Below are 23,686 nucleotides of genomic sequence, written 5' to 3'. Positions count from 1 at the left end.
GGCTGGGATTACAGGTAGAAATTACCAATGCTTAAAAGGCCCCAGCCTCTTGGTTTTGGTTTTATTTGGTTGAGCCTCTGGGATGGGGTGGGTGCTGGGGCTGTTTGAGAACTCCTGAACAAGCTGTGTATTATATGCAGGTGGGTGTTTTAAAAATACATACATTTTAAATTTTAGAAATGGAAAAAACCACTCAACTTTGTGTATTGGTTTCTAAAACCATAACATTCAGTCTGTTGGCTGATGACTCAAGCGAAAGGCCTCTGTCTGCTGGAGCAGCAACATCCTAGCATCCTCCACTCCACAGGGAATAAAGTGGCTTCTCTCTGTTTGCCCAGACGGCCCATAGTCTCGCCCTTTTGTCCTTTGGCCGCAGGAGTCCAGCAGTACCACAGCGGCCTCTGGTTTCTGCCCACAGCTTCTATACAGGCCCCAAAACAGCCTGTGGGTGCCCAGGATTTGCATTTCTGCAAGTGACTGGAGGGAGGAGTCAAGGGAAGTTCACCAGAGATGGTGGCCTTGGATTGCACTGAGTCAGGCAAAGCTGCGGCTTGTGAGTGAAATTTTCCAAGCAGACAGCAAGCTTCGATGAAACAAAGTTAATAAGCAACGGTTAGGGGAAAAGGTCTATCTGGGGTTTACTCAGCAACTGTCTCAACCTTTGGGATGTAGAGTTCATGGTATACAGGGAGCCAAGGACCCAGGGGCCACAGCCCAGGATAAATTCTTTCATATCAGGGCCCTGTTTCCAGGCCTCGGGGCAATCTTTGCAGTTAACCCTGCACATAGGAAGAACCCGGGCAAACACGAGGATGGGCGTGCTGACCACTGCTCTGTCTCCACAGCTGAGCTGGCTGCTTCTCCTGACTTCCTTGCTCAGTTCCCCTTTTTGCTGGGGCATTGCTGCTGTGCTCTGTGATCGGAAGACCAGCCCACGCAGTTTTCTTTTGGGAAGTATCCACCTTATGGGCCTGCAGAGCCAAATCCAATTTGAAGCACGCACCCAAAATAAAAGGAGAAAGCAGACTAATTTCCTTGGAGAGTGAGTGCTTTCCAAACCCAGGAGCTCCCTTGGAATGAAAATGCAGTGTGGAAGAGAGAGGGAGAGCCGGAACAAGACAGAACTTCCAGGACTTCAATTAGATTAATTGTTCCTTTCACAAGAAAGTAAAACAAGGCAGTGGGGAGGGGAAGCCCATTTATTGCAAATGCAAATGGCCAGGGGAAATATCAAAAATACCTTGAAGAGTGAAAGCCTGAGAAAACCAGATGTGTCTTTCTAAATACAAATATTAATGAGAGAGAGAAAGAGAGAGAAATGGGGAGTGGGGGAGAAGTGGGGGGAGGAACAGAGAATTAATGACAAGGTCAAGTGGATGAGGCTTAATCCCAACAGAGCCTCTCTGACAGTTTGGCACTGGGAGAAACAGACCCCAGAAAGATTTTTTTCTGACCTCCTTCACTTTTTAGGTTCCAACTAGACACATGAGGTCATGGAATAGGGAGAAAAACAGGAAGTGATTTAGCGAGGATGATAAGCCAGAAGATAACCCTGTAAATCTCTGGCTTCCCCTACTCCACCTCCAGCAAGGGGCAATGCCTTCTTCTTCCCCTTGTCAGAGGCTCTGGCGACCTTCAGTTCTCCCCATCTCTGGGACTGAGTCCTGTTCGTGGAAGGGGTGCCCTGCAACCCAAAGCAGGGCAGAAGCATGTTTTTCTGGCCTTTCATCCTTCCCAACATGTTTTAAGCCATGCTTACTAGCTCCTAAGTTTTTCCTTCCAAAAGCCATGCTTTCTCCCTCTGCCACTATGAATATACATAGGATGACCTCTTGGCAATTTCCCTGGGAAATTTGCTGGCATAAGCATAACAGAATTTGGCCCTTAGTAGAGAGAGGTGCTTAGTCAAATTTCTCTGAGCTCAGACCCAGGCTCTCTCTTTACATTATGCTTCCGTTTGTGCCAAACTTCTGCAGTCCAGCCAGAGGAATCAGAGCCAAAAACACCTTATAAAGAAGCTCTTCTAATAGAAATCTTTGATAAAGTTCACTGTCAGGGAATCAGAAGCCTTGGGATGCTGAGCAAATGTATCCAGGGTACTCATGTAACTTAGACAAAGAGGAACTGATGAGTTTCCCTATGTCATCCATTGAGTCAAGAGTGGATCTGGGATTAGAAATTTCATCTTATGACTCTTCGTCACATGAGGCATTCATCCGGGAAACCCTTTGGTTTTCAACAAAGACTACCTCTTGTTAGGAGAAAACCATTATGTAGGTGCAAATTAGTCCTAGGGGGATAATAATGACATCAATTCACTGAGCCTCACAGTCTAGCACCAGTTAAAGAGCGGCCTTGTTTCCTCCATGAGGAAGTGCTGGCCCAGACCTGGCCTGTAGGAGTTTTGCCTTCTCCTTGGTACCTGTCCTGCTAGCCGGCCCCTTTATTAATTTTTCAGTATTTGCAATTCCTTGCTTAATAGCAAGGAATGCTTAGACAATGTATTAATCACATGGGAGCAGTGAATACTTATCAGAGTAACAGCATGCTGTAGGTGCTCATTTGGGGCAGAATATGACTGTTGGCACATTCTTTTCTGTACAAAAACTCTCACTTTATTTCCAATGAGAAAAGACTTTAAGATGGAGCTCAGTAGACAGCTTAAAGCACATCTGCATTCTAGACATGCTGCCTGCTTCCCAACCTTAACTTTTAGGGACCTCGGTGGTAACATGGCATTTCTAAAGTACTCCCAAGTGTCTAAATGTCCACTTGGGAGTTCCTAAGCCACACATTTCCAGGGTGGCAGAACCAATGTTGTAAGACCAGCTGAGTCACCTTGGGTGACTGACCTAACCTCTCTGTGCTTCGGTTTTCTCTCTTTTGCAAAATGGAGATCATAATGGCACTAACTTCCCAGGGCCCACTGTGCAAAGTAAATGGATTCATATTCGTAATGCAATTAGAAGAGTGTTTGTTAAATAAATCCATGACACTGACTTTGAGACTCTGACTTGTGTAGCACAGCTATCAAGAACCAATATGAATCTTAGAACTACTTAGATTTGTTTTTTTTTACCCTTTTTTTTTCCCTATAAGGAAACCAGTTATCACTATATAAGGTAACAGGCTGATCCTGCATGGCTGGATGCAGGGGAAGTCTCCACTTGGGGATACAGCTACTATCTTATTAAGGAAGCAGGTGGGGTTTATACATGTAGCAGCTGTGGAAATGGGGAGATCTCCAAGTGCAAGGTAACCCAAAGTCAAGAGGTGGAGTTTTGTAGTCCAGCCCCTACCACCACATGGAAATTCTCCTCCACTATCGGCCTTTGGAGGTAGGTTAATGTTCTCTACTTTTCACTCAAGAAGGCTCTTTCCACCATACTGTGGGATCAGCCACACCTTTCTTTCCCTGAAAAGGGAATGCCCCTTGAGGTTTTCCTCTGGGGCCAGGATCCACCAGTGGTTAGCAGCAGGTCTTGGGGTGAGGGGTGATAGAAGTGACGAGAGCAGGGGTGAGGGCAGAGCGTGTGCATCTCATGGATGGGATACCCAGTGGGACAGGACGGTGCTTACTTGCAGTCGTGCTTCTCGATTTCAAAGTGAGGGTTGAAGTTGAGGACAATCTTCTGGTTGGGTTCGGGGGCGTAAACAATCCACTCGCAGTTCTGGTGGGAGGGGTAGTCCTGGGGGTAACCGGGAGAGGTGATATAGCCAGCATCTTTGGAATTCAAACGACCTCCGCACGGTGGGTCTGAAAGAGAAATCAACAACCCAAAGAACTTCAAATATGTTACAGCTTTCTTCCCCCCACACTCCCTCCTTCTCTTCTGTACCAGTGTCTGATTAAAACTATTTTACAGACCTTTTATGGCAGTCCAGAAGACTAACCTACTTACTCATTCGGTGGAAGAGATTATTCCAGCTCATCCCTCCCCCTACCCACCCAACTACACACACACACACACAGATGAAAGTATTCCAGAACATGGTCATAAATATTCTCAATTACACGGTCTGCGATTAAAAAAACAAGAGGACTGCAAACTCAACATGCCTCCCTGCCTTTCCTGCCTCCCCTCCTTGGCCCATCTTCCTCTCCTCATTCAACCTCCCATCTCTATCTTTATCTCATAAATCCTTCATTTTATTCGGTGTCTCCCAGCCCAACGCAGGCAGCCAGCAGTCAGGGCTCTGGGAACTGACAATGGTGGTTTTGTGGTGCCGACCCACAAGTGAGCCTGGTAACAATTACATGTGGTGCAGAGGAAGCGCTTTCAGCTTTGGGCCAGAACAGGCCCTGGAGGGTGATTGCAGCCTTTTTAAATTTTTTTTTAAGAAAAAAAATGCGAAACCCCCAAACATTTAATTCCACATATACCGCAAATTTGATTTATTATTTCATTATACACCGAATGGAAAAATCTGTATTAGAGAATCTACTGGCTCTAGCCTTGGAATTTCGACAAAGGTGCTTTGTGTTGAATGAACATCTGTTTCTTCTGCGCTGTCTGCCCACTGTCCCTCCTGCCTGGTCACCACCACCAGAGTGTGCTGCTGCTTTGTCCAGCCATAACTGGCCGTTTGCAGGAAGAGCTGGCTCCCTGTACCCGCAGTGCCTGGCTGGAGGCAAACAGCTTCATGTGGCCCGGGAGGGAAGGGAGCCACCTTCAAAGGCTCCAAAGGTGGGTGATGACATTTGAGGAATCTCATCTATTCGGGAGTAAAGTTCTGCAATCCCCAGCAGGGATTCTTGGGAAATAGGGAGTTTTGCTTAAATACCACAGTAGAACAGAAGCTGGGAAGGCACATGAGACATGGAAATATTCAGCAGCCTCTCGGAGACCTTCCTGAGATGTGTGTGTCTCTTAGCATCAATCACGATTTAATATCGCCATCTGCATGGAGCAGCATGGGCCCGTGAATTATGTATTACGACTCAGCAGCCGCCCTCCAGGATGGGTCTTTCTCCTCTGTTCACTCTTTGAGGGAACAGGTCATGCATTTTTTAACTCTACAGGTGCACTTTACTATTCCCCATGTCTGTTGGCATTACTATCTCCCAGACCTCTGCTTTAGACTACCGGCCTGACAGGCTTTAAATGCATAAAAGATGGGCACGCTGCACACGGGTGGTTGGGACACAAATCCACACAAGTAGCCTTTTCGGCATCAAGCCTCCACGAGCTCAAACTGTGCCGTATTGAACTGCCCAGAATGGAATGAATTCAGGTCCATTTCCTACTGGGTGGAAAACAAAAGCAGCCATTTCCTCAGGCTGGTACACAGCACATCATCTTCTTACCTAATGACCCTGCACCCACCCCAACCCATGAAGACAATGAGCTCATCCCTCCCACCCAGACCACATGAGGCCCAGTTCCTCTGCAGCCAATACCCACAGGCTTTCCAGGTGCCCACACCACTCACCCATGCTGGGAACCCAAAGTCATCTAGCCAGCCAAATTGAGGCCCTTTGGTCCTGGCTTACGCATATGAAATAGGGTGGAGTGGTCCTCTGAGAAGGCAGAGGTGTGAGGACATAGATCACCAGCTGCTCTTACTCAACTAGCAGAAGGGAGAATTTTCTACCGGGTCCAGCTCCTCTGCCAGCTGTTTTGCAGAAAACTGCAGCCCTGCCACCAACTCACCCCAAACCACACTTTTTTTGCCTTGGAATTCATCAGAGGAAACCTGAGCTGAGCTCCTGTTTAGTAACTGTTATGGTTTCCACGTACTCTCCACTCTCCCCACCCAAACTCTCTCCCTCCTTTCCCCATCCCTTCCTCTACTTCTCTCCAATTACTCTTGAAAGGGGAACTTTTCTCCCTCGATTCCCCACACCCCAGGTTTAAGCTTTTAGTAATTAGACCAGGCACACACATCAGCAATAAAGACAGGAAACTTCTTCACAGGAAGGTTTAATTTCTCATCTACAGCAGAAGCGATCATTTCTCCACTAACAACAACAACAACAAAAAATTAAACTATATATATATCCCATAGCTGATAGTCTGTACTGTCTGCTGTTAAACCAAAAGAAAAAGGAGTCATCCATTGCTTTTTTTCTATCCTTTCTTTATCTGAAGGAAATCAAGGCACTTATTGAAGTATCAGAGAACTCATTAGAACATCTGCTTCAGTTGTGTGTGGTTAACCTTTTCAATACTCACAAATTTATAAATTCACATTCTTGTTTGGCTTGCATTCACAATCAGAAACACACAGAAACATAGATGTTGAACATACTTCAAGTACATATACATATCAGTAATTCACACTTTAGTCCTATACACACGTTCACACCTTCTCATAAAATATCACACATCATTTGCACAAACATATATCCACAAAGATAAACACTGGAATTTCTGTTTTTATTTTTCTTGGAGAGAACAGAATTCTTGAAACATATCAGTAAAAATTGTAAAGAAAACACACTTAATCATTCTACATCTCCTCTTGATAACTGATCTTTCCTTTCTAGGGTTGGGGACACATCATTTCTTAAATACAAACATGTCACAGTAGAAATTAGCTAAAATTTCTTCTGAAGAGCTATACCATCCATTACTTTGTAGGTCTTTATTGTGTTCCACAATGAACTTTATACATGGTTGCTGTCCTGTTTCAGAGGAGTCAAGCTAAGCCAAAGGAGGGTTGAACTCAAGGGCAAAACCCTTAAGGCCAATCTCCATATACAGAAGGGAAATTGACCCTGTTTGAGCTACTGAGCCCGTTCGGTGAGTTGACAAGACTTCATTCTGCAACTATTTCGTGAATACCTTTCACCTGGGGCAAATTCATCACCCGAAGAGAGATAGCAAAACCCAGGCTTGGACTGTTAGAGCATTTTCTCCTACATCTGGGAGGGAAGGCTGCGGGATGAGCCAGGTCAGGTCTGAGAAAGGCCCAAGGCTGAAAGGAATAAAGTGACAGCTCCAGATGTAATTGGAAATAAAGAGAACACTAAGTTCTGAAGTCACCGAGTTCTGATTTTCCTCCTATAATGACTACTTAGGTGTTTTTATTTGAAATGTAAAATATCAGATTGTTTTAAACTCTTTCTGTCTTGCTCTTTTTCTCCTTCTTAAGTATTGTTGTTTTGCTGGTAGCCTAAGTACCATCTGCCGCTGCCTAGGGGTAACATAGCCCTGAAAAGGCAAAGGGATGTTGTACCCCTTCACTTAGGAACTCACCTTCCTACAGAACCCAATCACTTTCCTTGTGAATATTTAATTTTTAAGAAGCATTAAGAATGGGAAAAGAAGATCTTTTAAAAATCTGGTCTGCCTTCTAGAAAAATGTAGCTGGCATTGTTTTAAAGGAACACTGTATAACCTGAACTTGACAATAATATTTGCTAAATACTGAAGCCTGACTGTAGTGAATAATCCGATTACTATAGCTTACTTCACGACAGCTTGGTAAAAAACCAATCAGATCCCTTGCTTTAGTTGAACTGAAGGAAAAGGTCCTTGGCAAAACCAGGGAAACTTGGCCATTGGCTGAATGTGGGATTAGAGGGCCCAGTTGTTGTAAAAGGTGAGTCTGGGGTGATGGGACTGGGTTACCAGGAGATGGAGGGATCAACATTAGCAGAAAGATGGGAGATGGCACCTAGCTCTTAACTCACTCAATTTGACTTTTCTGGGGCTCAGCTTCACAAACTGTAATTCAATGAATGGACTGAATTAGGTGTGTAGCTTTCAAATTTATTTGTTTTTTTGAAGTACTTTTTTTATTCTTGAACAAAACTCTACCTAGACCTCCCATGTACAAAGAAAATAAAAGGGAGCTCTTCTTGGATGCTAGGAGGGAGGTAGCCAGAAGCAGTGTAGTGTCCAGGCCTCCTAGTCCCTGCCCTCAGCTCAGAAGGGCTTCTCTGCAAGTCCACTGGGGCTTCCTGGAGCATGGTTTGAAACCCCCTAAATGGGGCATCTCGATTCCCTGTTACTTTAAAATGCTATGGAAAAGAGAAAGAGCAGATGACTAGGAGACATCTATTTCCTGTGTATACCTGAGGGCACTTAGTGGAGAAAAGCAATCGGTCTCATTTCCTCTGAAAATAATACACTTTATCTACTTTATAATTTATTTCTTATCTACAGCATAATCCCACCTTGTCCCTATTTCCACAGCATTGTTTTCATTTAATTATTGGTAGCAAGGCAAAGAAGAAACTCTTTCTTCTACTTAAAAAGAAAGGAGGTTGTCACCTTGCCACTTACTCCACCAGGAAGTTTATTAGAAATAGCATTGGAGCAGGATTTAAAAGCCTAGTAATCAAGTCTAGTCTCACCACTAGCAAGCTGTGTGACCTTGGGTAAGCTAGTAGACAACTCTGAGCCCTTGTTTTCTCATCTATAGAACGAGAGGGGTGATTCTAAAGGTCAGTTCCAGTGCTAAAATCCAAAGCCCATGTAATGAGGTGGGGAATAGATCTTATAACCCATAGATTGAGCCAAAAATTCAAAAGATTCTCTACCCTCCTAGACAATAAGACATTTATTCAAGGTGCTACCCCTGTTCTATCTGCTTGGTAAGCCTGAAACAAAACTCCATGATTCTTCAGAAAACATGTCTGTCTTGCATTATGGAGAGTTCAAATGTCTCCTTTAATCACATCAGGTCTACTAACACGAGTTTCTTTTTGTAACTGAGTCCGTGGCTGCATATTTATAAATATTATGGATACACAGTTCTGTGTGTGAGCATGTCAACAACAGTGATGCATGAAAAGAAAAACCAAAAGGAGTTTCTTCAAATCCCTCACCCAGATCATTTAAGTTGTTTGCTCAGGGTTTTAACCAAATTTTGCTCACCAACCTGGGATAAGCTGCGTTTTAAGAATTATTTCTCTGAGCTGAGGCTGGATTTTGTTTTATTCAAAGCAACTTCAGCCTGTCACAAGACAGTCTCATAAAATCTGTATCTTGGCTTAAGCTGGGAAGAAATGAGCCAATCCATCAGCCCAGGAATGTGGCTGTTTGACCACTTCCTAAGGCAACTGGGAAGGGATGCAATCTCCTCAATTTATGGAGACTGGTGGCAGTGAATGATGCACTCTTGAAGGCACAGCAAATGGAAATCCTTCTGAACTTTTGCAATGATAAAGTTCAAAATCTGAATAAAAGGGCCCTCTAGGAGGGAAGGAGAGAGGGAAGCAGAGAGCAGGAAGCCCGCATATGAGTTTGGAAATGAATAAAGAACGAAGCAAATTCCCTCTCTTAAAACACCTCCAATGAATTCACTTAGGAGAGAACTGGAAATTGGGTCTGGAAATGGGGCCTTTTGAACATCTGTCCCCTCAATCTAGATTCTAAAAATGAAGCCTCATTTAATCGGTAAAATGTAAGTTTGATGCGATTACCTCTCCTGACCTCGAATCATGCCACCTGTGGTAACCTTGTTATTTGTCATCTTATATCATAAACAAATGCAATTCCAATAGGGCAGCCAGTATAATGTCATTAGTTTATATTTATGTCCACTCTTTTCCAGCCCTCATTGCAAATGCAATTTTGATGCCATTGATGAGAGATCTGGGATTACAATTCCTGACCATTTTAGGAGACATTTGGGGAAGGAAACAGAAGAATAATTTTGAGGTCTCTCCAAAAACCAAAGGAGAAAAAAAGGTAATATAATATTGTCTTCATTTATTTTGATTAACTGAAGCTTATGTTGAAACATCAATGGCTCCCCATTGGTTAGCAAGTGAAACCCAAACCTCTTTGCCTAGAAATTTGGGCCTTGAATTGAGCCCAAGCTATTATTTCTAATCTTGTTTGCAATTATTTCCCACCATACATTCTAAACTGCAGCTTCTGAGTGTTCCCCAAATCAACCCAGCATCCATTTCTCTACTCACACCTTCCCCTTCCCCTGGTATGCCCTTCCCTGCTCTACATCCCACCTACCCTCTCACTCCAGGCTGCCTCTGCCCTTCCTCCTCTCCCATACTGGGAGTGGTCTTTCTCCTCTGTGCATCTGAGAGGCTGAAGCTCTTTAGCACCTTCTGAGATGTGTGAGAGTTCCGGAGGGCCTCATCCAGTCTACTGAGCCACCAGCAACTTGAGGTCATGAGTCCTTGCTGATCCATCTTTGGCAAGCCTTACAGGATCAAACCAGAGCCTTTCCCAAAAGTCAGACTCATCAAGATGTGGTGAATTAACCAATTAAGCAGTGACCAAAGGAACATCAAAAGTATCACTAGATAGGACAGACTCTGAGAGTTCTATCAGAAATTATTCTGCGGCCACAGCTACTGCCCTTCCTTCCCCACCCCCAGCTGTTATTAAGTGCAAATGTTTCTTAGTGGTGAATTGAGAGTTTGAATAACTTGTCTGGGATAATAATACCTAGTCACAAGTAGGTCAAGGTACACTTAGTGTGAACTATGTCTCCTAGAACACCCTAAAGCAGATAATAATGATAAAGTTCAAAGCACATTCACATTTTATTTTATTTTATTTTTTTGAGATGGAGTCTCACTCTGTCGCCCAGGCTAGAGTGCAGTGGCACAATCTCGGCTCACTGCAACCTCCTCCTTCCAGGCTCAAGAGATTTTCCTGCCTTAGCCTCCTAAGTAGCTGGGATTACAGGCGCCCACCACCGTACCCAGCTATTTTGTGTGTGTGTGTGTGTGTGTGCGTATTTTTAGCTGGGATGGGGTCTTGCTATGTTGGCCAGGCTGGTCTCGAACTCCTGACCTCAGGTGATCTGCCCACCTCTTCCTCCCAAAATGCTGGGATTACAGGCATGAGCCACCACGCTTGGCCATTTTAATTTTAATACTAGTAAAATTAATTTATCTCAGGGGTTTTGTCCCCTTCACTCCAACCCCCGCACTTCCAAAGGCAACTTTAAATATTGGTTATCTGTACCGCCAGGAAGATGCTATTACTTCATCACTAAGCCATTGGTTGGTATTGGGTTTTCCTGTGCTTGGTTTCAGCCCACCTCTCTTTACTCAACCCCTCCTCGTTTTCCTTTCTCTAGCCCCTAGAATGCCTTTGGGGCACATCTGTTTTATTTTTTCCCCTGTATCCAAACAATTATTGTTAGCACTCGGTCTAGTAATTTGCAATTCCCATTATCTTCTCTGCTGAAAGACTCTCCAGAACTGGTTACTGGTTATCACAGGATTTGTGGAGGCGGGAGCAGGGTACCACGGCCACGTACACTCAGCTGGCCGGCAGCCTTGTGCACTCTGTGCTACCGAGAGCTTCTCTTTTGTTACTCCTAGCCCCTCCTTTTTTTCTGGATTAGATAATGACTCCTTTATGAAGACCCAGAGGGAAATGGGATTATTAAGAGTCTTGCTGGGTAAAAGCTATTTTGTCTTTATGATGACTTTTTTGAGTTCAGCTGCTGAAGGGCCTTAGTGCCAGAGTGGAAGTTCTTACATATTCGGGAGAGCGCCTTAAACACAGTGTTCCCTGCTGAGCACACTCTCAGTGTTGAAGGATGGAAGGGGAGGAAAAGGAAAGGAAATGAGAGATTAAAAAGAAAATAGGAGGTAAGAATACTGAAAACAGAGGAAGAAGGAGGGAAAAAATGCAAGGGAGACATAAATCTAAGATAAGAACCCAGCAGAGAATATTCTCTGAAGAAGAGCGTGGCGAGAGATAATATGGTGCTTACAAAACACAGAGGTTTGGTGGTGGAAGAACTGAGAATAAGAATTATTTTTAAAATCTCAGGAAAATCAACTTACCACAATGGTTATAGTGTGCTTTCTATGATCACAAGATTCCACTAATCCCACTGAAACAGTTTTAAAGATTCAGTGACTTCAGAATAGGCTTCATATGTGCCAAACAGTATTCTACATAATCTGACATAGCCTAACAACCCTATGAAGTAGGTATCGTTACCAAACACATTTACAGACAAGGAAACTGAGGCACAGAGCCTAAGTATCTGATCACACAGGATACTTGGATCACAGAGCCAGCAAGTGGCTGAGCTAGATTCTAAACCCAGGCAGTCTAGTTCCCATGTTTCAGAAACTGGAAAGGCCAGGGATGATCCCCACAAAACTTCTCAGTGGCAAACCTACTTGGTAGCATTTAGGGAAAGACAAACATTTTGCCTGTTTGAAAACCCCCTTTTCTCTGCCTGTGCCAGTACTCTGTCTGTGTGAACAATGAGAGATGTGTTTGAGGCTGGAGTGTGAGTGGGCTGGAAGCACTTAACACCTTCTCCTCTCCCTGTACACACAGGCACTCTGCTCCTTGTCATCCTGGACCTCTTTCCTGTGTTCTGGAAACCCTAGGCATGAGGCTGGGGAGGTGGGGTGATGGATAGGACGTTCAGGTCTGAAACCATGTATCACAACATCGAAGGTTTTTTGTTTTTTTTGTTTTGTTTTGTTTTTTGTTTTTTGCCAACTCCTATTTCTCTCCTTTCTTCTCAATCCTACTCTTCTGTATCCTAAATGCCACACTGTTATTGTTCTACTGGATAGGAGTAGCATTTTCAGAAATGGGGGATTTATTTTTATAGCACAGCTGGTCTGCCAAAGGTCACATAATTTGGCAATGTTCCCAGTGGTTAAAAATTAATTTCTCCTTATTAATACAACCAAGGTCCCAGAGGATCGGAGCTCAGCCTTATCTAAACTTGACAGCTTCCCAAACCTTTAGAAGATGCTTTCTCCTGGAGGGCCAGCCATGATACAAGGCCACTGTGTCCTGGAATCCAACTCCACTGAATCCTGTTAGGCAATGAAACCATTAAGCCTTCAACCATTTCTCATCAAGGCAGATAAAGCTTTGAAAAATATTGTAGATCTCCAGGACAAACTTCTGCAACATCTTCCAGAAATGGGTTAATTAAAAAACAAAAACCAGCAAATAGCCAAGTCCTTACCTGGAAGGAACAGTACAAAGACTAACTTCTGGTGATCAGTATACTTATCTGCCACTCAAGGAAGGTACCTCAAAGATTATCCAGTTGCAAATGATGGTCAGATAATACAATACCTCAGATATGTTAATAACACTACAAGCCATTGCCCAGATGACACTTTTCAAGTCCTTTCTTGTCAGTTCAAGAAATTAAAAAGATATTCTGCTTTTGCTCTATCTTTTAAAAAAGGAAGATAGCGCAAGTTCCTAAAGTCTTTCCAAACTGGACCTTTGGAGAATATATTTGGAAACCTCTTTACCTGGCTCTTGAATTCTGTCAACTCAGAATTGTCTTACACTCAGATCACCCTGAGTCAGTTCATTTTCTTGATTGCTTTAAGGAAGACTTGAGTGAAATGAAAAACACCAGGGTCCCCAGAATCATCTGGTCCCTGGTGTCTCTCCTCACTGACCCCAGACCCCTCCCTCACTGTTATTTGTATTCGTGCCTCACTGCATATGAATTGGCATTTGGATTCCTAGCTTTTTCTATGCCTGGAAGATAGGAACTGGCCTTTCTGCTGCAGAACGTGGACTTGATACATTCAACAGCAGGGGATCAGAGCCATTTGGTAGACAGCAGGAGTCCTGTCTGGGTAGCCTGGGTTCCAGTCACTGCAGCCTTCCAATCTTTCATTTTGCCAGTTGAGTGCTCCGTGGCTTAATGTCTGAGGGCTCTGTGGGATGACATAAAACTCCAAACCTGATGTGCGCTGGCGCATTCACAATTCTACCAGGCACCGCTTGGACGAATAGGGGCCTGCCCGGGGCCCTTTGGGGAGTGCTCCTCTTGCCACTGTTTTGCACTGTGTGCTCTGCTGGCAACTGGCCACAACTTCCCTACCTCCAGGAGCTGATCACAGGGGAAATGTTTACTGGGCACCCATTTAATGTGGGCATGAGACCAATCCCTAGAGCCTAGAGCGGGACGTCTGCGTAAAATCTAGGAGTTCACAGTTTACTTGCAAATTATTATGCTCGCCAATGGCCATCTCACATTTTGGGGAGACAGGCTAAAAGAAACACTTCAAACCCTTATCCGGCGCCTAGACCGTCATTGCTTCTCTTTCAGGATTTGTCTGAACCCAGACCTGTCTCCCACAGCCAATTTACACCTCTTATCTGATCATCCAGTCCAGACGGAAGGGTGAATTGACCGAGAATCTGCGCGTGTCCATGGCAATGGCGTTAAAACCTAAGCATAGATCAAAGCTCTCCAGACGAGGAGGGGAGGGGTAGATGGTTATGGGGTCTGGGTTCTTTTGGCCCCAAGCGATGTGTCCCGGAGGTGGGGACATTAGGGCTGGGAGTTGCCACCATTTGAAGAAACCCATTGTCAGGACTTGAATGATTTTCTGAGCAAAACCCAGTCCCCCGCAGATCATGATTAACTCTAGCAAAAGGGACGTTCTTAGAGGGCGCTGATCGGGAATGGCTAGCGCCAGGGGGCTCTCCTCTCTGTCTGAAACCGAAAGGAAAGGAAGTGGAGGGAGGGGAGCCGAGCAGGGAGCACACGCCAATAAACCTGAGCGTGGATCTTCTACCCTTCACAAGAAATTCAGCCGCAGCCGCAGAAGCCGCAACGCATATGGGCAAGCTCCCCTAAAACTTGGTCTGGAAAGCTGATTCCCGACGGTTCCCCAACCCAGATGATTCCCAGAGGGGGCGACAAGTCCATTCCAAATCCCTCCCCCACCTCCAAACACTAGGGCTACCGGCGCCCGCCACCCAGCCGCTGGACGCCTGCGATCCGGTAGGAAAGACCCGGTGGGAAAGACCCGCGGCGCAGCCAGCCGGAGTCGAAGGGCGGGGGCAGCCCTTTAATCACAGCGCGCCTCGCCTCCATTAACTTGTGTTGATATTAAAAAGAAATCAATCAGTGAAAATGAAGCATCGGCCGTGAATATTTCTTTTTCTCACGTGGAAAAGCAAAGAGCGAGGCCGCTGGGGAGGGGAGGCGGGAACTCGCCGGCGACTGCAGGCAGAGGCTTCTCTGGAGACCAGCGCTGCAGCCGAGACCTAACTTTCCGGCATAGGGCAGCGTTGAGGAAATGCCGCAGGCTTTTCCCTGGGGGTGTCCTTAGGAGGAGGAGGAGGAGGGCACAAGCATGGTGTAGTTGGAGGCGGCCAACTTCGCGGAGGCTTCAGCCTCGGTTTTGCTTTCGCTGGGAATATTTTTGCTTAATAGAATGTTTATGGATCGCTGGGCTCTGTTTCTGCTGCGTAGCCCAAACAAATCGATGCGGCGTTAGAGACGGCGCTGGGGGGCGGGGAAGGGGAGGGAGGGCTAGGAGGAGAGCTGAGGGGCTATCACGTCCCCACCACGTGGATGGCCGAGCGCCGCGTGCTCTTCACCTGTTCCTGCGCACCGGCGGGCGCTGGGCGCGCCGCGCTTCTAGAGTCTGTGCAAGTTGCGCGCATTCCTGCGGCTGAAGCTGGTTCCTTCCCGCCTCTCTCCGCCCTCCTCTCCGAAATCCCACCCCAGTTTCCTATCACCCAGTTGGGCCAGCGTTTGGATTCCCAAGCCAGCCGGCCTCGGCCCTCCGCCACTCAAAGCCGTCTCTCTAGGGGTCGCGGAGAGCCTGCCGCACAGAGCGGAGCGCAGGGGACTGGCGGGGGCGCCCGGGGCAGGGAGGGAGGCAGGCTAGCGGCTGCACTGCGGTCTGGCGAGGCGGCGCAGTGGGGAGAGGCGCAGCCTGGTGCGCGTCGCCCATGAGGCCTCCCAGCCACGCGCCAGCCCAAGGTGCCGCGAGCCGCGACCGCCGTGTTATCTGCTCAATTGCTCCCCCGCGCGCACCTTCTGCCCCATCTTGCTCCTGCACAGAATTGGTTCTAGTCGCCGGCGGCGGCGGCTGAACCAGGCTCCCCTCCCGACCGGCGCACACCGGGTGAGTCAGAGGTGTAGCTTGGCCTTGCCCTGGGCACCCGCTGCCGGCTCCCCGGGTGCCAGTGCGTTGCTCCGCCTGAAAGCCTGAGCAGCTCACGGCTTGAGATCGCATTTTGGGCAGCTGGAGGTCCCTGGCAGGTCCCAGCTTCGAATCCCACCCTGAGATCCCACCCCGGGTCCGAGGTTGCCCCGAACTCCGCGCCTCTGGGCTTCTCTGGAAGTGACGCAGCACTGCTGGGGATTGGGATGGGAGGGGGTTCTGCAGAGAGCGCGGGAGGCAGGTGGCAGAGCGGGAGTGGGTCCAAGCGGGTGTCGCGCACACACGTACACACACTCCAAGCAGCGCTCGGGGACAGATGTGCGAACATCTGGGGTAGGAGATGGCCCCTGAGTCTTCACGACCCCTCCCGCTCCGCACAGCACACGGAACCTAAAGTTGCATGTGTGTGCGCGCCAGTGTGAGTGCCAGTGTGTGCGCGCTCGCGCGCTGGGGCCTACTGGAGTCCGTGTCTGAATACATAATATACTGTGGGCATCCTCACGGCGCGCGCGCGTGTGCACACACACACACACACACACAGCGAATCACACAAACATACATAATTTACGCAGCATCAGGTCTGTGAGAGGTAATTTAATTCCGCTTCAAGCTGGGAATTTAGAAATAAAGCAAGAGGGAACGGGGGAGGCCCAGAAAATCTCCCCAAGTGGGACCCCCACCCATCATTTTGGTAGAATTCGCAGCTGCCCTGAAGACCACTTATGGCAAAGAAAGAGCTGCAAACGTGCGGATCTGGGTGGCAAAGGCATTTCTGAATTTTCTTCCCCCCTCAAATAAATGCCCAAGCTTAAAGTGGTGTGTGTGCTGTGTGGGGGGCGTGAGGAGAAGGAAGGGTGACAGTACTAGATGCAAGGCTAGGACCCACTAGCTGATGTTCTGGGGATGCCCAGGAGGCTGCAGAGTTAGCCCTACCACTGCCGCCATCGCCTTGCAAGTGCCTTGGGTGAGGGCACTTCAGGAAGGCTTTTTCGCCTTTTTTTCACCCATTTCCTCCATAGATGGTTTCTCCATCTCCAATCACCTGTAGCAGCTGCTGAAAGTCTTGTTGTTAGATTCCAGATACTGTTCTCAGAGGGGTAGAGAGGCTCACTCTAGAGAGTGGTCCCAGAAGGAAGCACAAACCCCACTGCATTCCCCATGGATTCCCTTTTCCAGAGCATACCCCTTGCCGCTCCCCACAAATGCGGTCCCCAGACTGTTCTGGGCCTCGAAATGCTTATCTCCACAGCAGCCTGTCCACACACCCTTTTTGGCAGTGGTTGAGAACAAATTCCACTCAAAAGTTTCTAACCACTTCACAAGAGTGAGAGACCTTCGAGGGCCTGCAATTTGTTTTAGCCAATAATAATTTCTAAAAGAACATATGATTTACTTTCCCAGACAACACATGGATGTAGAGAGAAGAGACCAACCGTCTTGGTTGCCAGCAGCGCCCAACCCCAAGCGCCTATCTCAGCCACAAGCCAACTTGCTCCACCAGCCTGAGCCTTATGATTCTGAGGCATAACCAGCCATTCTCCAAAGAATCTACAGCATCTGAAAACCAAAACTAAACTCTTGTCTTTCCCAAGCCCTTCAGTTAACATTGCTCAATGTAGCTAAGTGGAGGGAATGCAAATGATTTATATTTCACTGGCTAGTTGGAGAAACTCAAGGGAGATGTGTTCTGCTTCAAGACAGGGAAAAAAAATCCCAAAAACTGTAATGCAAAGGCTTTGTAGTATTTTTAAACCTTTGATTCAGTCCATATGTGACATGTGAACACCGCCAAATTCTGTTTCAAAACACACACACACACACACACACACACACTCCTAGCAGGAGAGGAAAGTTGGGTTTTAGCAGCCGTGGTGGTGTAGGAAGGGCCGGCTGGGATCTCTCTTTAAATTATTGAGTACTGAGGGAGCCTTCTTCTGTGCCGTTTTGCGTGGCCTTCCTGCTTTAGCGGTCGCTTTTAAAGGGGAAACCATGTTGCAATAAATATAAAAAACTTTCAGTGGCTTACCTGGTTGGCCTCTCACTTGGTGTCTTGAAAAGTAGAGGGCTAAGAAAACCCAGGCGAGACGAAACATATCCATTCTGGAGAAGGTGGCTCTCTCCAGAGCTGGGTTCGTAGGTTTCTTGTTTAAATCTTTGTGTTTTTCTCTCTCTTATTTTCCTCCTTACAACGTCTTATGCAGAGGTTTCTAATGGTCAGCGTTTCCCTCCTGAGTCCTGGTGGCTTGTCTTCACCTTTATTCTTGCTGGAATTTCCACCTCACCAGGAGGAGAGTAGCTCCTGAAATCAGCAAAGAGGGAACAAGCCGGGAAGAGAACACGGTTTTCCTCTCAAAAACAAAACGCATATATGTTCTCTCCAGTTCCTCAAAGTGTCATTTCCTTTATCCTACAATATCACGAGTATTTCCCGAAAGCCAAGCGTAACAATAATGATAATAATAATAATTAAAGCCAAGACTTGCCTTGGGCATCACACGGCCCCCAGGCAGCTGTGTGATCTCAGAGGCGTAAACTGACACACATCCCGCGGCACCCTTGACGGACACGCGGGCGGAGGCAGCCGCCGCCGGACAGCCCGAGTGGAAGGCGGCCGCCCTGCTCTTGTCCTCGCCGGGTTCCCCCGGCGGGAGCCTCCCCCAACGGCTACACCAGCTTGGTCAGCCTCTCGAGGGGAGTCTGAGGAAGGAAGCTGCTGCTGCTGTTGCTGCTGCTGGTGCGGCGGCGGCGGCGGCTGGGATCGCCTGGGAGTGAGCGAGCCCCTCTCCGAGTTCGCTGGCGCCCGCCCTCACCTCCACCTCGCCGAGTGTCTGCGCGGCTGAGGATGTGCTGGGGGCCGGCTGCAGGCTGGTGCCTCGCTCGCGATCTCTGCCTGCCCTCCAGCTCCCCACTGCCTTTTCAGGCCGAGCAGCATGTGGATGTCAGAGCCGCGGCAGAGCTATCCGATTACGCGCCGGCTCAGGGCCCGCCCCTTCTGTGTTCCTGATTAAAGAGGCAGCCGCGGAGACGCGCGGCGCAGAGCCGAGAGCCGCGGCACCCAGCTCGGGCGGGGCGGCGGCGGCTTCTCTCGGGCCGCCGCAGGATCGAAGTTAAGGCGGTGCCCACCCCACCGCCCCTCGCCCGCCCGGCATCTCCAGATCGCCCCCGCGCACCTCCGCGCCGGGCCGCCGGTGCGTAACGCCCTGGGGAAGAAGCGCCCCCGGGCACCCCCAGGGCGCGCTGCCCTTGGCCGTGTCGCCCCCACCCGAGGCAGACCCCGGGGGGACGGAGGGAAAAGCCTTGTTCCCCCTAAATTCCACGACTCCGATGCCACACACGCAAAACCCAACACAATGCCACGCGCAATGGCGTTACAAGACGAGTTGGGTGGCGTATGGTGTTTGGGGTAGCGAGCCGGTCGGCAGCTCAGCCATGCGTTCGAACAGGCAGCGGTGCGTGGCGGCGACACACATCGTCAGCCCGGTCTGAATAAAACCCCAAACACTCGCTGCGTTTACTACTCAGATCCTTTGTTATGTCCCAAACATGCTCTGCTCCTCTCTGGGTTAGGATTTCGTTACTCCTGCGCCTTTAACTTGTAACTATCCTAAAAAGAGGAAAGACTTTCTTCAGCAAATAATTTCTTCAGGTAATTAAATTAAATTGGATTCCATCAAGTTCCCCCGAAAAAGTATAGGTGCTTGAAGGCGTCTCATCCAAATGCTACTGTAACTACGTCTATTCACATTTTCCCCCATGGAAACGTGGTCACAAAGCCTAGAAAAAGAAAACATCATTATGCCAGCTATTTTTAAATGGAGGCGTGAAAACTGTTTAGAGGGAACTGCAAGCTAACAGTTGGGGAAACACTTGTATCTTTGTTTCTGAGGATGGCTTTGTGGATTCCAAACTGTCTTGCTTCACCAGACACCTATTACTACATTATCATAAAGACTGCAACAGAAACAGCCTAAATTACACCCTGCTCATGTACACCTTTTCTGCCACAAAAGAGATATATGAAAAATAAGAAAATTCAGAAAAATGTTTACAGATTAAGTTTTTTTTAATTAAGAAAGTAAAGTTTTCTGTAGATTAAGAAAAATACAGTTTCAGTGACAAGAAACACACACCTGACTACCCATTTTCTTCTTGGCTTGTACTTGTGGATTCTTCTGGGTGGTTTCCCTCCTTATCTGGACTTGCCCATTAGCTTTGTTTATCACTTTTAGTGTTTGAAAAATCTGTAACTCCCACTTAACTGTTATTTACACTGAGATAACCAAAACAAAATGGAATCAGAAGTGATTTGCAAATAGTTGAGCCAAGCTGTGTTGGGGGGTGGGGCGGGATTTTAGAGTGGAAATCCACAGGCTGAGTATCACACTGTTAATCTCAGATGCCTGGTTGGGAAAGGCACAGAACAGAGGCCTCTGAGTTCTTCCAGGGAGCATGTCTCCTGGCTAGCCTAAATGCTACTTTTCATTCCCTCTTTGCCTCCCTCCTTCCTCTTCCTCCCTCCTTTCCTTCCTTCTTCCTTCCTTTCTAGGCTTGAGAACACATCCACATTATTAAAAACTCCAGATTTACATTTCTTCTCTTTAAAGCTCAATTGTAAAGAATGACTCCAAGCCTTAAATATTTAACAAAGTAAAATAGCAGCTTGGATTATTAACCTTAAGCAGAGATCCCGGTTTATGTCATTGCCAAGATGCTAATCTAAAGACAAAGAACACTATCTGTAGTGAGAGTCCCTGAATAGAGAGGGCCATTTAGTATCACCTCTCCCCACCACTCACCAGGCATGCCAAACCATTTTAGCCAGTGCCCAATGTGGGAGACTCCTGTTTCTGAGAATAATGTAGCCAGGGTTTAGGTGAAGGGCACTGTGAAAGGGGGAAAGAAGAGAGAAAAGGTAAACCTAAGCCCACTGGAGAACCATAAGAATGACAATCCTGGACTTCTGGTCTTGGGGTCTCAGAGATGAAGGTCCCCATCAGGCTGCTTCCAGAGTAGAGAAAAGTCAGAATCAGTTTTGTTGCTGGACCTGGTTGCCCACACTATAGCTTTTCATTTTTCAGCGGTGTCCTACAGGGGACGCTCACTTACTTCCTGGGAGTCCTCTGTACCAGGGCTGCAAGCCTTCCCACCCCCTTAGGTGAAGGCCTCATTTCCTGCAGTTGGACAGAGAGTGAGTCTCAGGTTTCCATCCCTGGGGACTCAAGAGGCCAGGCCATTTTTTAATCCTCTAGGGGGCAGCACTCAATAAATAATGGTAACACCACCTAGGGTCACACTTCTGGTGGTGCTTTTAATTCCAAGGAGTTCAAAGTGCTTTATCAGACCAGGGAAGATTCAGAGTGAGGCCGATCTCTCCCCAGCCTACTCTGAACAAGACCCCACCGGCCCAGGGAGGGCTTAGAATTGTTTTAACCTAAGACTTCCGAGGACTCTTGGGAACTAAACACAAATCTCACATGTGCCACATGGAAAACAAATCTTTAGGGAAATTCTTCACACCGGGACTGGCTCAGACCTGCCAGTCTTGTTTCCCTCTAGACTGGGATCTCAGGGTTTGACTGCAGTTGGTTTGGTTTCCACCAGAGGTATAGTGGTAAAGAGCTAGGTAGGCACCGTGCTTTTCAGTATTTTGTGAGTCCACATCCCTGGCCCATAGGGGGAAGCCTGCCTACCTAAAAGCCAGTGTCAAAAATCAGGTTTGTGAACAAAAACACTGAGCTGACTAGAAAATAGCTAATTAGCGAAGCTGAGATTCCTGGCCACATCACTGACTCACCTAGGATGTTTCATGTCGTTATCCTTAATTGTAAAATAATACTAGATAATCCACCCCACATTCCATTCCTTTGATGGGAAGGGATGTGGGGGAACATGAAACAGGTTGGTAAATGATGCTAAGAGAAAGCTGTTACCAAGCCACACCCCTGTGGAAAGTTAAGTGTTCCCAGCTAGACAGTCCCAAACCTTAGGGGTATATCAGCATCACCTGGAGCAAGTGTTAAAAATTCACATCCCTGGGAACCATTTTCCTGCAGATGAAATTCCTTAGGTCTGGAGTGGTCTTTGGGAATCTGTATTTTTAACACACATTTTAGGTGATTCCGATGCAAAGCCCCACAGACCAGTAGTTGGGAACTTCTGATCTGATGTGTTCTATTTACACACAGCCTTCCATAAATGCTCTTCCATTGAAGGAAACCCGGACAAGTATTCCTTCACATTTCCTGTCTGGGTACTTTTCAATATGGGGCAGATGTTTCAGGTTTCTTGGAAAAACCACCAAGAACAAGTTCTCAAAAATGCTGCAGTGGTGGAATTCCCAGATTTACCTGTGACCTTTAGCAGCAACTGCAGAGAGCCAATTTGAAAACACCAAAAGCCTCGCCTCATGCAGGCAGGAGCTTTGCAGGGACATGTTCAAAGTAGCGGCTGATGGGTTTACGAGCTGGATCCAGACCTTTCACCACCAGCCCACTCAACCATTGGTGGTTACTAGAGGTTCGTTTCAGGTATGCTTTTCCATCTGTGTTCATCCCACTGTACTTACGAAATGTTCATGGATGCATGACTATGCCAGAGGTATGCGAGCAAGACAGATTTAGGTCTTGCCTCTCGGGAACACAGGATCTAAAAGCTCCAGAAGTTTCATGCTTCCACAATAGATATCACGTGTCACATAGTGCTTCCCCTTATCGGAGCCCTAACATCAATAAGCTCTCACCCTGAAAAGGAAAGATCTAAGGCATAATTGCATCTTAATCTGTAATTTACCACACTGCCCTAGTTAAGGTTTAGCTACCTCTGTCTCAGAAGCAAAGCTTCAGTTAAAATGGAATAGGTCGTAATTTATTATTCTCTCTTTTGTTTGATGTCAAAGTCCAGGTTTCTGGTCACTAAGGTTTTTTTGGGTTTTTTTTCTTACTAGCCTTTTAAACAATCAACTTTTTTTTTTTCAGCATACTTGAATATTGCCCAGTAGTTTCTATTTGACATTTCTATTCTAAATTGATATTTCTAGTATATTCTATTTGGTGGGTTTCTGGAATCCTTACAGATTTCCATAAAGTATTGAAATCTCCTTCACTCCATATTGTGTGTATATCTCATTTTTTCCTCAGACACAAACACTGGATCTGGTAGGAGGGGCCCTTATGAGACAAAATTTAAAAAGCAGCAGCAAAATGTGCAAAATTCATTCAGACCTCCCTGGAATCCTTGGAAAAAGAATCTAAAGAAGCCCTATTGCTTCTTCCAGTCTGCCTGGCTCTAGCATGAGTCTGATCTTCCTATGCTACATTAATTTTTCTACCTTTGAGGCATAAGCGTATCAAAAAGACCCAGTCAACCCTCTCCCTTAAAACAGCACTCTCCATTAAATCTTCTGCAAGGACGGTGGTCTCTGTGCTGTTCACATGGCTACTGGGCACTGGAAATGTGGCTAGTGTGAGTGAGTCACTGAACTGTAGGTTGTATTTAACTTTATTTGTTTAAATGTAAATTGCCACATGTGCTTACCAGCTACCATGTTGGACAACTCAGCTTCAGAATCAAAAGACCAGAGCTGAATAATTCCCATAGAAACCGATAGAAATTCACACCCTTATCAATCTCTGTGGTTCCCATACTTGTTTGCCAAGAAAGGAACCCCAGTATCAGCAGAAGTTCTGATTACCAAGGCAGCATTTGAAAATGCTCACTGTCTGTTTGGCTAAGGAAGAGAAGGGCTAGCTTATATTCATATTATTGTCTACCATCCTGTGTTCTTTCTACGCTCTCTCGGATGACTTTCCCAGAGCACTCACCAGGAGTCAGGGTCTTTAT

At 46.9% G+C, this 23,686-nt stretch overlaps 1 protein-coding gene across 4 annotated transcripts in view; it reads right to left on the bottom strand.

Annotated features, from left to right (window-relative positions):
* Positions 1-19,846, bottom strand: part of NRP2 (neuropilin 2) — a 116,815-nt gene extending 96,969 nt beyond the window's left edge. For 3 of the 4 annotated variants that reach the window (XM_063712987.1, XM_063712988.1, XM_063712989.1), the window contains exons 1-3: positions 18,331-19,846; positions 17,874-18,146; positions 3,580-3,757 (exon numbers count right to left, since the gene is read on the bottom strand). In XM_063712987.1, the coding sequence (XP_063569057.1) occupies positions 3,580-3,757; positions 17,874-17,946 (251 nt within the window). In that variant the 5' untranslated portion in view covers positions 17,947-18,146; positions 18,331-19,846. Of the gene's footprint in view, positions 1-3,579; positions 3,758-17,873 lie in introns of all 4 variants that reach the window. The other variant, XM_054549672.2, reaches the window with a different exon arrangement.
* Positions 19,847-23,686: the final 3,840 nt, after the last annotated feature.

Source organism: Pongo abelii, chromosome 11, assembly GCF_028885655.2.
Source record: "Pongo abelii isolate AG06213 chromosome 11, NHGRI_mPonAbe1-v2.0_pri, whole genome shotgun sequence".
Taxonomy (NCBI): domain Eukaryota; kingdom Metazoa; phylum Chordata; class Mammalia; order Primates; family Hominidae; genus Pongo; species Pongo abelii.
Note: the sequence above shows the minus strand (reverse complement) of the source record. Positions and strands in the feature narration are given on the sequence as shown.